Source organism: Corvus moneduloides, chromosome 21 (assembly GCF_009650955.1).
Source record: "Corvus moneduloides isolate bCorMon1 chromosome 21, bCorMon1.pri, whole genome shotgun sequence".
Classification (NCBI taxonomy): domain Eukaryota; kingdom Metazoa; phylum Chordata; class Aves; order Passeriformes; family Corvidae; genus Corvus; species Corvus moneduloides.
The window spans coordinates 5,162,302-5,176,792 of NC_045496.1; the positions used below are offsets into that span (position 1 = coordinate 5,162,302).

Here is a 14,491-nt window from a genome sequence, read left to right on the forward strand (position 1 = left end):
ATTGAAATAAGCAGGACAATTAGAGGCGAGTTTATCTAGCAACATGAAAGGTATTTCAACCTAAAACATAGTATGTTTCCACTCTTGCTTTCTGTCAATTCCCCTTCACACAGGTTTGAAATACACTCAGTTTCCTAATGATGCAGCCAAGAATCTTATGTTTGTTTCTGTGTTCTCCTAACTAGATCAACTTCCCAGGTGAATAGAAGAGATAGGGCTTTATGGAAAAATGTGTTTAGGGGATGGCAATGAAAGGAAGGTGGAGATGGGCAAGTAAGATGGCTTTTTTCTCTGGGCTATTATTCAGCTCAAGCAGAAATTTTGCCTGTTTAGGCATCCTGGTTGAAAGGTCAGGAAGAATTTATTTAATACACGAAGGGTAATATGAAATTAAGCATGTATGGCTGAAGAGGTGCTCTGCAGGACAAATGCATGTGATCATAAATAGCTTTGTTAACAAGAACCGGATGTATGGGGGAATGGAAGGGTACGCTCAGAAAACAACCAGTGAAGCCACAGCATCGTTTGAGTGTAAACCAGGCAGAGATGGTGTCCCTGCCCCATCCGTACGTGCTCCATGCTGCTGTGAGTGCTCCTTGTCTCTGCTGCAGGAAGGGAAAGGTTGGTGTCCTGTATTCCATATATAAACAGGGACGTTTGTTTAGTGTCATTAACTGAGGGTTTCACTGACTGTTGCTGACAAGTTTTGTGTGGGAAGTTGATTCTCATCAGTAGTGGCTGAGTCACCAGATGCTGAATTGCTTTGGTATTTTCTACTCATCTCTGTTTTCTGGAAGGCTCTTGCAGTGGTAGCCTGTATTTTATGCATTTTCTTTCATAATTAATTTGCCTGGAGACTGTTAACATTTGCATATAGCTTTATTGTAGGTCTCTGAGGATCTGTGATCTGAATTCCTGTGTATTCTGCCAGCACTGTAGTGCCATATGGGACTCAGCCGAGCCTGCAAAGGGCTCATCATCTTGTTAATTATTTTTATAATTTGAAGTTGTTAAACCATGGAATCTAAAAAAGTAACTTAGAATTTGAACACTGTAATGTATTCTTGATCTTCACTTTAATTCCTTTTTGCCTCTGAAAATGAATGAGAGGTTTTTTTAAAAAATGGGATGTGAGAGGAGAAGGTATGACCAGAGGTAAAAATTAGCTATTAATTCCCCTATTCCTATTTTTTTTTTATTAAGGGCAGTATATAACCAAATAATTTTGTGAGGAAACAGAATCAAACTCACTGGGGAATGAGGTAGTAGAAAGTCTTCAAATATTCTTAACATTCAAGAATCCTGGATCTTTTATTGTGTTGCTGTATTAGAATTACAGGGGGAGTATGCTGAATAGAAAGGCTTTTCTTTTGCTATTAGCATCTGAATTTGCAGCATAGTCTTTCTTCATTACTTGTCTCTGTGTTATTAGCATTCTTCTTAATTTCACACTTCTGCCCTGTCACCTGTGAAAGCAGCACAAAGGATGACAGTGACAATTCAGCCCTGGATACTAGTATAGTAAACGCTGCCAGCTCAGTCTACTCTGGGCAGGTTTGACAGGAAGATTTAAATTGCAGAATGAATTGGTAAATTCTCCCAGAATCTAATGTTTTGTTCACAGTTGAAACCAAGTAGAAACCCCAGTCCTTGTGGCCTGGCTTTGTGGTGGAGCTGGGCAGGGTGAGTCTGTCTGGCTGCGGAGAGACTGAGGCTGCAGCTCAAGAGAAAAGTGAGGACAAACCCTTTATTTCAGTTATGTTAAGGCTGAAGCCCCTTGGTGGCAAATGAAGGTCCATCAATGGATCTGAACACGTGTGTTGAACTATTTTGCAATAGATGGAAGCCCTCTAGAAAGAGGAAGGAGTATCTCACTGAGCTGATCTTCAAAGGCCTCATGAATAACACTTTATTGCTCAATGATTGGTTGTACTTCATGTTATATGGCTGAGAAATGGGAAGAAGGTTTTTCTTTTGGTTTTTTTCTTAATGGCTAACTTTCCTGTTCCCAAAATACTTCATGTAGCTGGGGAATGTGACTTCAGGAGGGCAGTTGAGAAGTGAAGGGGATTTGACAGCTTAAAGTAACCGTTCAAATGAAGCGAAGCAAATGGGCAGCTCTATTTCCATTTTAAGCATTGTCAGGGTAACAGGCATGCAGCTGAATTTCAGAAAGAATGCATGGATGGGAGGTTATTTGGGCAGTGGTAAAAGCACCAGGAGAGAATTAATGGAAACAGAAATGAGGTTAGAAAATGAATTTAGAAACACACTTTGCCTTAGGGTTAAAATATTCAAAGCATTCTGGGTACTTGGATGTCAGACTCCTGTTCAAGTTAATGACTAAAGTTCTACTTCCCTCTTTTGAGCTTCGATTTTTGTGTGCGTGCTCAAGAACATGTTCAGCTCCAACAGTTTGTTTTAAGCAGCAGAGGCTTTGCTGTCCCACCTGTGTGAGTCAGGTGGGTCAGCTCCTGTATTCCAGCTCCTCCATCACCTGGGGAAGTGTTTGTATTGGCACATGTTGCTGGCTTTGGGAAGGAGGTGGAATCTGATGAAGGGGAGTAAGTTACAGTTACACAAGTAGTTTAATTACATGGACGTTGTGACGGTCAATTAGAAGTCTATTCTTTCCAGTAAGCTGATACCACAATAAATACAGGCACTTGAAACTGGGAGAAGATGAGGTTTGGCAGGTTGGAAGGACATAGTAGCATGAAGGCTGTGGTGGGGGCCTACTGTGATAGATAACTCACTGTCAGTGCAGTATTTCTGCTCAAAGAATGTTCTTAGGTGTGAACCAGTCTCTGAGCCAGAGGAAAGTAGTGAATTCTTCTAGAAAATGTTTTGGTGTTTCTTTTTCAGAGAAAACAGGTGCGGTGTGACCTTTTGTTTCTCCCTCACTGTGGTCTGGTGGGAGCGTTTTTACTGAACATTGCATCATATTTCTTGCCTTGTTTTCTTGAATACTAAAGCCCTGTGGAGTTTATTGTTTCCTAATGTTCTCCCTGACTGGAAGGGTAAGGATGCTGCAAAAATGAACAGAGGAGAGTCTGTATATTGAAACTGAAAGTTGAAACAGCAGCTCCTGGGGCACCTGAGCCCTCTTGCAGCTGGTGACTGAACCTGCAGAGCTGCAGTGGCACAATTCACCTGCCAGGGCTGGTGCACTTTGTGCTGAAAGCATGTGCTATTTTCATTAGACTCCAGAATAATCGAGGGGTTTTTTTTAACTCTTCAGATTCCATCCCATAATGCATTTTTGTAATGAGCTTTGAGAAAAGTAAATCAATTTCTAAAAAGTGGTTTCAATATTGATGATTTGAAGGCATGATATTGTTGTTAACTGTTCTCAAAAATCTCTTTTTCAGAGGTGTTGTTTTTGCATTGATTACATGTATTCCTGGACTTTGGGATTCTGTGAATTGCAGATTATGCTGTATGATCCACACATTTTGTGTCCTCTGTCATCCTTATGATTCATTAACTTTAACTCAGGGCCTTTGCCTACCTTCAGTGTCCTTCCAGATCCATGGAACGAGAAGGGCAATCTCTGTTGTGTCCTTCTGGCTGTGCTGCCCTTCCTTTGGAATCTCATGCTCAGCCAGTGATGGTGTTGCCAATTTTACTGACTTTTTTTCATCCTCAAGGCACTCAGCAAAGGGAAGGGACAATGGAATGTGTGACCCCAGTGTAACACACTGCTGTGGGGCGTTGGCTGCTGAGTGAAATGGCACTTGGGCCAACGCTGTTCCATGCCCAGAAATGAACAGAAACTCTTCTCTTTAGCTGATCTGAAGAAGAAGATCTTCCCCTTGCCTCTCTTCTTGATAGTGGAAGTCAGTGCTTGTACTTTATCTTGTTGAGGTGGTTCTGCCTAGAGCTTGGCACTGGGCAAGTGCCTCATCTCATTTTATAAATAGAAATTTAGCATCTTCCCCTGGTTGAGCTGTCCGACAGCTGCACCACCGTGTGCTCCTCTTACACTACTCCTCAGGGAGTTTTATTTCACCAAACTTGGCCTAGTGAGGCCTTAGAAACAGTCCAGCCAGTCCCTCTGTGGGATGACAGCCCACACTGAGGCAGCTACCTGGCGCCATTGCTGGGTTTTTATTCAAACTCTGATCTAAATGATGCTCTGAGAATTGATTCAGGGTGGGCTGATGGTGGGAGGTTTGGACAAGCCACCACCAGGGTTGCCTTTTCAGGGTGAACCTGCTCTATCTTGAAATCTGGATTACCTTGAAGGGCAGGATCTCCTTGAAAGGCATTCTTTCCTCTGGGAAACCTTGACCTTTCCTCTTTGGATGGGGTCACAGTAGGATAATAAGCTAGTTTCTTGGTGCAAATATGATCTATCTGATAAAGATGGTTAAATTTGCTTACAGGGTTTAAGCAGTGAATTTCCCTGCCTGAGATTTCCCTTCTCTAAATCAGGAGTGTGTGAATCAATGTAAACTTGTGACTAATGGACTTCCCTGTGGGGTATTTATTTTATATGCATGTGTTTATGTTAAATAATGTAAATTGTGGAAGTGTAGGGTGTGGGAGAGCGAGAAGACCTCTTTATCAGAAACCTTCAAAAGGCCATGTTTGCACTATTCTCCTGACTCCAGCATAATCCCAGAGATGGAGAGGTGGTATATTTGAAGCTGAGCAGAAGGTGCTTCTCTGTGCTGGCATCAGACTCCAGGCTGAGCTGAGCCCTCTGGCAGGAGGAGGACCAGTATGTTTTCCCCGATCTTGTCTTGTCCCCAGCTGTGAAACTGTCTGAAATTGAGATTTGTATATACTCAAATATGTACATTCTTAGTCTGCCTGTGCCCTTTCTGCAGAATGCACACATCCTCTTTCTGGGCAACTGATGCTAAACTGGTTCAAGGGTGATTTATACTGCTGGAAGTCAGGCTTTCATTCTGTGTAGTTTTAATTTTTTTTACTTCAGTTGCCCTTAACCACTTTCTCATAGGTCCTGGAGCACTTAGTCCTGGAGCACTTAGAAGTTCTTTACTATTTTTGTAACTTTATACTATTACTTTTTGCTATTCTGCCCCCAGTGCCTCTTTAATTGACTAAAACCCACGTAACTTAAGTTGAAACTTAGTCTGGTTTGGCTGACTTGGTTTGAAATAGTACCTGATGCTAAACCGGAGCAAGCACACAGTGCACAAACCCTGTGTGCTATTCCACCTGCCTTACCTGCTGGTTTAACTTGCTTCTTGATGGTGTTTTGCAAATTTTGTCTTCCCCTTCAAATTACAGTTAAGCAGTTTTATTAGCAGGTTTATTTTCTTTATTAGCTCCTGTGTACATGACTGTATTCAACGTTGGCAGAATCCCTCCTGCCACCAGTTCAACTCACTGTCACAGCCAGATGTGCTACAGAGCAGAAAGTGGTATTTGATAAAAGCAATGTATTCACAAACCAGGCTTTGTTGTAGCCTTCAGTTATTTTTCTGCTCTGTGTCTAAAGGGAGTGGGCTTGTCTGGCTTTTGTAACTCTGTGATAGCTCTGCAAACTGAGTCACAAGGCCAGATCTTTTGCAGAGAAGTATCACTTGTGTCAGAATCTTTGGTAGTGGCAGTTCAGCATCCGACCCAAATCTAGTGCCGTGTGTAGTTTTTTGGAAAACATGGTAAATCTACTTTTGTAGATTGTGCAAACTTGCTCTCTATTTTCCTTGTAAACAATAATGGAACCTGATGCCAAGTAAGTCAGGCTGATATTAAAGCCCTTGTTTATTTTACAAGGTATTTCTGTCAAAATAAGTATTCACTGTATCGCAGTTTAAAAATTATATTTCAAGTATCGTAGAAACAGTAACTTCTGCAAAGCTGTGCAGAATGGATGATTGTGGAATTTGAGTGCTGTTGAAGTAACCAAATTTTAAAAAATAAGGTGATTATAATTGAAATCTGCAGATAGTAATAAACTGGCTTGGATAATTAATTTGGATTTAGAGTTGCTTAATTTCTCTTGGCATTTGCAAATCCCAAACTGACTTGTGGAATGTTCTTGATTTTATTGAAAACATGTGTGACTGTTTTTGAGGGCAACAATATTTGAAGAACAAAGTAGTATTTGTATATAAATGAAGGTGGACAAGAAAACTTTCAGAAAACGTAGCTTATGTCATTTTGGGGGGCATCGTGTCATCTGTTTTGGAACAAAACAGGCTACAGAGGAATTGAAGTCTGCTCTATAAAAAGATTAACTGTTCTCAATAACATTTTAAATTCATAGCACTGACAAAGCTGGAGTCTAAATCTACAATATTCATATGAAAATCACAATTATTAATTGGGAGTAGATCCCAAATTCATGGAACTTCTATTAATTCTTCAGAGTAAAACAAAATACTGTCAAGAGCATCTATTTCTTATCCTACGTCTAAGTATGTTTTTATATTAGAAGATGGTATTTAATAGAATTGCTAGTATTTCTGGAATGAAACTGATTCAGAAATGAGTAATGAAGAATGTTACTGAACTGGGCTCGTGGTAAAATACAGATTTCTGTTGATTAAAAAACCCGTCTCACCATAAAAGTATCTAACTGGTAATGGAAAACATTAACAACACTTTGTATATGGTGATACTCCCTTTGGAAATTAATTTTAGTTGTCTGTGTGTTCAAGGAGACTAAACTATTTTTTTTTTTCTTTTTTTGATTCATTGCAGGACCAGTTTGACAACTTAGAAAAACACACGCAGTGGGGTATTGATGTTCTGGAAAAGTACATCAAGTTTGTAAAAGAAAGAACAGAGATTGAACTCAGCTATGCAAAGCAGCTTAGGTAAGTTGATATGTAAAGTTCTGGACTTTGAGTTGCATCTCTTCAGAGCCTGTAATCAACTCTAAGTTTGCTGTGTCAGTGGTGATTTTGTTTATAATAATGGCTTTTAGAAAATAGCTTTAATTTAGAGATTGGAAAGTAAAAGTTAATTTAAGATCTTGTTGTTATATCTGCTGGTAATCATATGCTTTGCAAAAAGAGAGGTTATTGAGGTGGCTGAGCAGCACACTAGGGCTTACTCACGGTTTATGCATGATTAATGGCTCAGGCTTTGAGGACAGCATTGTAATGTTTTCCATGAAATTAGGGCTGCTGTGCACAAATGCTGAAGGGTTTAAGAATTCAACAGAATAATGATCATTTGTTAGGAGAAGTTTATGTTTTCCTGTACTAAGACAGGCCCTTTTTGAACGTGCATGGGGAGAAACTGCAGGTCAGAAAGTCAGGCCCAGCCCATGGTAATTTTTCCTATGTAGTTAACAAGGTTACAGCCTGAGATTTGAATTACAGTTTTATAACCTTTTGAGGTGTCTCCTGATCAGAGCAGAGATCTTTGTGAATTAATCTCAAATAATTCCTGCTGGGTACTTTCTACATGTGCATGTCTGGTTTGATTGTAGACAGAGAGGAGTATGTGTGAACCAGACACAGAAAATGTCTTTCTTGAGATCAGATCCTGGGGAAGGGGTGCTAAGAATCCTCCCACAGGAGAAGGTATTACCTTGCTTTTCCCAGTAAGGTAGAAAAAATTGAGAAGTGATCAGGGCTTAGAAGGAAGAACAGCACACAGCTGGTCCTGCTGCTGCCTGTGGGGCCGTATTTTTGGCAGCCAGTAGTGACCAGTGCTAAAGTGGAACTGCTGGAGTTAATTGGGAAAGGGAGAGCAGGAATAATTCTTCCTAACCCCTCCAGTAAACTCACCTTTTATTTGCATGGTGATAATAAATCTGAGAACTCTTTCCATCTTCTTGGTTTTTAAAGAGATGGGATCTGAGGTTTCAGTTGATCTGTGTATCTAAAACACCGTGTCTATTAAAAAAAAAAAAAAATCACCCAGAATTTGCTTGTGTTTGAATGGATTTGAGATGCACAATGGCCTGTGATTTATGAGGAGCTGGTAGTAGATAAATCCCCCCCCTTGGTGGCTGTGTGCTTTCCCAGGGGAATGCCAGGAGGGTTCCCCAGGGTTTCTGCTACAGACAAGCAGGAAATAGAAAATGACTCGTGCAAGAACAAATTGCTCACATCCTATGGAGAGGAGCAGAGATTGAATTGCAGGGGCAAAATGAGCTGGAACAAAGAGAGTGTGACTGGACTGGGAAAGCCCAGCACAGTATCTGTGTGAGCTGGCCTGTCTTAGGAGCAATCCTGCACTAGACTCACTGGATTATTCAGGATGACGCATTCCAGGTGTAAAGAGCTTAGTTATTAAATTAAGCACACAAACAAAATGTAATGAAAGTGAAAGATGGTTTTACCTGTGACCATGTAGAAACTATGAATTCCTGAGCTTTATTTCTTAGTGTGTCCTAGACTTCCCAAAAAAAACCTTGTTCAATTTTTTTCTTGCCTCTCTGTATTTTTATGGTTTGAGGACAAATACATCTGTCCCCAAGGAGCTCTTAAACACAGGGCTGCTTGGAGGCATCTAAGAAGTTAGAAGTATAAAAGAAAAACCCAAAAATGTAGACTTGTCAAGTGTGGAGGTAAAACAGTGCTGGACATTAAAAAAGAAAAATAAATCATGCATCTGCTTGTATTTAATAAGTGTCCTTAAGCCTGGTGCAAACTTTTTTTGTACCACATCCATTTGGTGTGAAAGGGCTGCATCACATCACTGCATGTCATAACATGCAGAAAATACTATTAAAAAGAGACAGGGTAACTCAAGGTACTCCTGTGGATGTAACCCAGTTTTGTTTATAGTGTAAGTAAAGCTGCTGAAATTTATTTCCTTCTGTGAAACTTGTATTTTCTGTTCCATCCCTGGGTTCCCTAACTGGCTGTTTCTCCTCTCTGACTATCTACATCTCAGCCTAGTCATCTATTGAAGTTTAATTTTCTTCTATTTAAAAATGTTTCTTTTCTTCCTCTTTATAATTCTGCAAATATATATTTATTATTTTAGGTTAGACCTACATACCATTTACAATTAGCCTGGTTTGAGAGTTCACTTCAGATCTGATATGATTTTTTAAATTGTTTTGCATTATATTTGTTGGATCATTAAGCTAGGCTAGGAGGGAAGGGATGTAGAAACTATGGTAGAATGCTTTTTCTGTCTTTTAACTTCTGTGGGGCACTGATGTGCTGGATGCTGTGCTCCCAGTGCTGAGGTGGTGTGTCCTTGTCACTTCCCTTGCAGCACATGCACTCAGAGCACCACAAAGGGTGTCAAAACCCTTGCCTAATGTGATGATGGATAGATAGCCTCAAGGAAAATGTGTTGGAAAAAATGCTTCAGGTGTCAGGATAATCTGAGAATCAGAACCCCTGATGTCTGACATCTCTTTCTCTCACATTTGTCACCCAAGTTGAAATAAGGGAGCAGAGAAACAAGTTGGAAAGGCAGAAAAAATGATGCAGAGTGAAGGGCAAACAGAAACACTCATGGTGATGGGTGTTTAGGGTAGCACAGAATCTTTCCAGAACTGGTGTTTTACTCCTGGTCTTTATTATGTGAGTTCCCTCTGTAATCACTGTTAGCACTTGAAGGTGTCACTGCTTCGTGACCTTGGACCTGGGCAGTGCTGGTGGTGACATTGCCCCAGGACATGCTGAACTCCAGCAATACTGGATTCAGTATCACTTGTGGTGGTTTTTTGTGTGTAACTGGTTAAACCCCTACATTTGATTTTAGAAAAGGAAAAAAAAAAATCAAACAACTTAAATATATAGACTCAATTTGTGTGTTGTGTAAATTGCGTAGAAGATAATGAAGTGTTTAACCCAGCTGCTAATCCTTGGTAAGTGGTTTTTGTCTGTGAAAGCAGACTGTGGGGGTTTTTTTGTGAGTTTTTGTTTGTTGTTTGGTTTGTTGTTTTTTTTTTTTTTTTGCCTCCGCTCTGTAGCATTTCTGCACCTTTAAAGATTCACAGGAAGCCAGTTGCTGGGTATGTCAGAATTAATTGGGCAGCGTGACAGTGCAGGGACATTTGACTGTGTGAAAATGCCTTATTATTGTAGCCTTATGTGCTTGTTTTCTTGTGGTTTTTCCTTTCCCCTTCCAGCAGGTGCATGGAAAGAGGCATTTCCATGGCACACAAAGAGTGCTGTAAGATTCATTTTCATCATGCAGAACAGTTTGCAGAACCCTTCCCATGCTGGTGTTTGGTGGAAGCTGCAGAATTAGAGAAGTTCATTTTTTCAGAGCATGCTCTTGAAGAGAAGGCACAGACTGAGATGGAGAGACTCATTTGGATCCCTTCCAGTTGAGATACTTCAATTTTGAGGAACACATGTTTGTCTATGCAAATCTGCCAGCATTCTGGCTACTCCTCTCTTGGGGCAGATGCTCCTTAATTCCTCAGGGAGAACAACAGGAATAAGAAATGTGAGATGAGAGGCCTTGCTCTCTCCAAGTCAGCAGTAAAACCAGCATCAGCAGGGAATGGGTTACACCTCTGTAAAAGCAGTTTCTTTACAACTCAGTGTGTTCTGGGACTTCTCTAAAGAGTTTGGCATGGATAAGTCGATAAAACTCAGTCCTCCTTTGGACAATGATTCCATCAATACTCCTTGTGTGCTGTTCTTAATTGCTGAAGCAACCTTGTAAAACTAAACCAAATGGCTTCCCTTTCACAATAGGATGAGAGGCTGCCAAAGGGAACAGAGTAATATGGCTCAGTTTAGGACAGAGGAGTATTGAAAAGGCCTTAAAATTGCTCAGTGAGATTTGTCAGCTCTGTGGTGTGTGCTGGTTAAGGGGTGTGTTGTGCTGCAGTGCAGTGCATATCGTGATGCTGACACCAGCAAGGTGCACTGAGGGTTGGCTGGGCAGCACACCTTCACAAACCCCTGGATTTGCTGCTGATGAGGGGCTTGCAGGGCAGTGAAAATCATGCAGTCACTGTCAGATGTGCTCACAGCAAGGTTCAGGTTTCTTATTTAAGATACAATCACTCCAAGAGCATGTTGGTGTTTTAAAATTAAATCAGTAGTTGGCTGGGGGATAATGAGATGCAATCATCTGTGCTAATTAGGATAATCAACTGTCACACTTCCCCCAGCATTGGTTGATAATCACAAAATGATCCCCCTTTTGCCATCTCAGTGCAGCTTCCCACAGCTTTATGAAGGTTTTTTTTTTTTTTGCCTTCTAATCATGCTGCTAAAGGCAGGCAAACCTGTCTGGCCAAGAGTGTCATCTGCTGCATCAGATCACCCTTCCTTGAGATGACTTGTACTCTAAAAGAACCTCTCCTTTAGATCAGGTGAAGGAGATCTGTGCATCAGCAGAACCACAACCCAGGTGTATTGACTCCATGACCTTAATTCAGCAACTTCTTGGGTTCAGAGTCTATTACTTTGTTGTTAGTTACAGAGCCTGGAGCACAGTGCAACCCATTCTTTGGGTGTTACTACAACAAAATCAAAGCCTGATTATAGTCATGCTTCTAGAAAGCATGATAAAAACTCCTCACAGAATGTGTGTGCATGTAAAGGTCATCAGGAAACTTCAAAGGATATTTTAAAATTTAATTTTATGTATCTCTATTTTTAATTTTAGGAACCTTTCAAAGAAATACCAACCCAAGAAGAACTCCAAAGAGGAGGAAGAATACAGGTATGTTCATGATCCACTGCTGGGTGAGCACGTGTTGATAGAGGAATGGCAAAGTTTGGGTCATCCCCTAGGATTTGGCTTGTAAACCAAAGATTTTAAAGTCCAGTGTAAGAATATAGAAATAATAGATGCAGAAACAGGCTTATGTGGTTGATACTAAGGAGTGGATTTGGTCTGTAACTACTCAGTTCCCTTATGTTGCAGTTTCTGGCTGCCTGGGTTGGGGGTTTTGTTTCATTTTTTCTTTAATGTGCCTTAAAACTTTCAAGCCAGACTGATCCTGGCTCTTTGAAGTGAACGACCAAATTCATATCTGCTTTCAGCAGGAGCAGAAATAGTTGTTAATTTTGGCATGAAACTCAAGCACTCTGTGTAAGGATTAAATTACTCAAACAGGCTGACAGCACAGCTTAGTAACTTACAAAAGGGGTAATGTTCTAACACCACAGAGGCTCCTGCAAAGCAGGGTGGAGGATAAGGTTTGTACTCCCAGTATCCTGGGGCTTTCTGCTGTTGAAGGATGTGACACAGCCTCACCTGTCTGCTTTTGATTCACCTGCTCAGACCTGTGTCCCCATGGCAAAGGATTGATGTGCTTGCAGACAGCAACAGAGAGCTCAGCTCCTTCTCTGAGCAACATGGTCCAGGTGATGAGACACCACAGGTCATTGAGAACATTCCTGCCCTTGGGGAGAATAAAGATATTCTCTAAGGAGAACTTTCTAGAAGATGAGCTTCCCAACAGACTCTAAACCAGAGTGAGAATCTTTCCTCTCAGAGCACCGTGACCCTGGAGTTTCTCAATGTCAGTGTTTTGTAATGCAGCTCTGAATAAGGCATGGCAGGGGCTGACCCTCAGCCTGGTGTTTCAGGAGGTTGCTCTGCCTCTGGAGAGCCCAGCAGCAGCCTCAATCCCTTGACCTTGAAATTTGACATGTTTCAAAAGAGTTTGGATGTGGGTGCAACTGGATGATTACATTAATACAGATTTTTTGGGTCAGCTCCCCAAGCTGCTCTATACAGCTACTCCAGTGGCTTGTATAACAGAGATAACAGCCTTCTTGCTTGCTTTTAAATTTATTTTTAGTAACATTGTTTGGGAATCAGTTATTTATGCCATTGTTTCCTGAGATATTGGTATTTACACAAGGAAGATTATGTTACCAGCACAATGGCTGTTTTGGTCTGTACCCAGGATTAGGAATAAATCTGCCTTTGGATAGCTCTACCATAAATGGGTATTTTGAGTTTACTACAGTGGGTTTTGACACATCCTTCATTGCTGAAAAAGGATATTGGAGTTGAATGATTCTATGTGGCGTGGCACAGAAAATCCTGTGTATCCTTTGCCCTTTATAAATACAGTGTTCACCTCAGTGTAGTTACTTCATGTCTCAAAACAAGGTCTGGGGATTTGTCATGTGACCTTTGGGTGCCTTGGATGCTGCTTTGAGACAAGCTGGCTAAAAATCAGCTTTTTCAAGCTCTTTGTCAGTCTGCAGTTCTATGCCTTTTATACCTTGGGATTTTTTTGCAGCTGGGGTTTCTTTCATTTCGCATCTTGACTGTGGATGTTTCTGCTTGTAATGGATTATGTGTTCAGTCCCCTTTAGTCCTTTTTTTTGTTTAGTTTTTCCTGGTTTTTATTTTATTCTGATGTGTTTTTCATCCCTATTTGTATCACTCCCATCTATTTCCTCTAAATATCTGTCTTTGCTTTGATTTTTCACCTTTAGGTGATGTTACCAGTGCAGGCCACTACTATTTAATAATAGTTTTTCTAGTATGTACTAGTGTCTTGCTGCTGGTTTCCAGCTGCCCAGCACAGCCAGCTGGGGTATTTAAATGCAGCTCTGTTGGCACTGGGATGAATATACCAGTGACATAATCTGCTGTTTCGAAATTTGTGTGCACAGATGTTTGTTTCTTCCTTTCGATAATACATGGAATGCTGTATGGGAGATTATTTGACATGAAAAATAAACCTTGTGATGGAAGGTACTAAAAAATATGGGTTGACAATGAACACTTGGTTAGTTAACTCGCTACTTATTTGAAAACATTATGAACTGTATATGATTTAAATCAAATTTACGCTGTGAAAAACTTTCTTTTCTAGGCTATGCTGGCCAAAATTTTGCTTGCTTAGACAGGATTTTGCCAGGTAGGATATACTGATGACTCTGTGCACTGAATCGTAGGACTTGAGAGAGTGTAAGTAGAAATGTTTGGTGAATAGAGATTAGAAAACTGAAGCTCCAGAGCTGTGCTGATAAAGAACCTGGCACTCTAAAGCAGTGATATTTTAAGAGCCAGTGTCAAACTGTCTAAGTTGAGATAGATTTGTCAGACAACTGTCAGTGTGTGGCTTCCTTTGGAGAAATTCCTTCCAGTGAATCTGTGCTAATTCATACCCAGTCTCACATAGCAACGCTAAGTGCTTAAGGAGGATCCCACCTCCCTTTGCAGGGTGTCTGTCTGAAGAGAAAGGGACTAAAAGCAAAATGCATTTCTGTCCTTTGCAGGTACACATCAACTAGAGCCTTCCTAGCCACTTTAAATGAAATGAATGACTATGCTGGGCAGCACGAGGTCATTTCAGAGAACATGACCTCTCTGATCACTGGAGAGTTAACACGCTATGTGCAGGAGCTGAAACAGGAGAGGAAATCGGTAACTGATCCTTTTTTATTTATTATTCACAATGAATTGCTATTTAAGACAGCTAATTAGTGGTAGTGGAGTTCAATGTTAAGTGAGATTTATTTGTAGTTAATAAACATGAGCTGTGCTAATGAACCAAGCATTGAAGAAGTGGGTTATGTGCCCTGGCCGAGTCGCTGAACCATTTGAATCAAATGTTATAAAATCAGACAGCAGTGCCTGCAGGAGAATCCCTGCTAAATAA

The 14,491-nt window shown here is 40.7% G+C and overlaps 1 protein-coding gene across 1 annotated transcript in view; it reads left to right on the forward strand.

Annotated features, from left to right (window-relative positions):
* The first annotated feature begins 413 nt into the window (after positions 1-413).
* Positions 414-14,491, forward strand: part of FNBP1 (formin binding protein 1) — a 67,337-nt gene continuing 53,259 nt past the window's right edge. The window contains 5 exon segments of the mRNA XM_032131081.1: positions 414-485; positions 487-621; positions 6,682-6,797; positions 11,527-11,583; positions 14,109-14,256. Coding sequence (XP_031986972.1) covers positions 429-485; positions 487-621; positions 6,682-6,797; positions 11,527-11,583; positions 14,109-14,256 — 513 coding nt within the window. The 5' untranslated portion in view covers positions 414-428.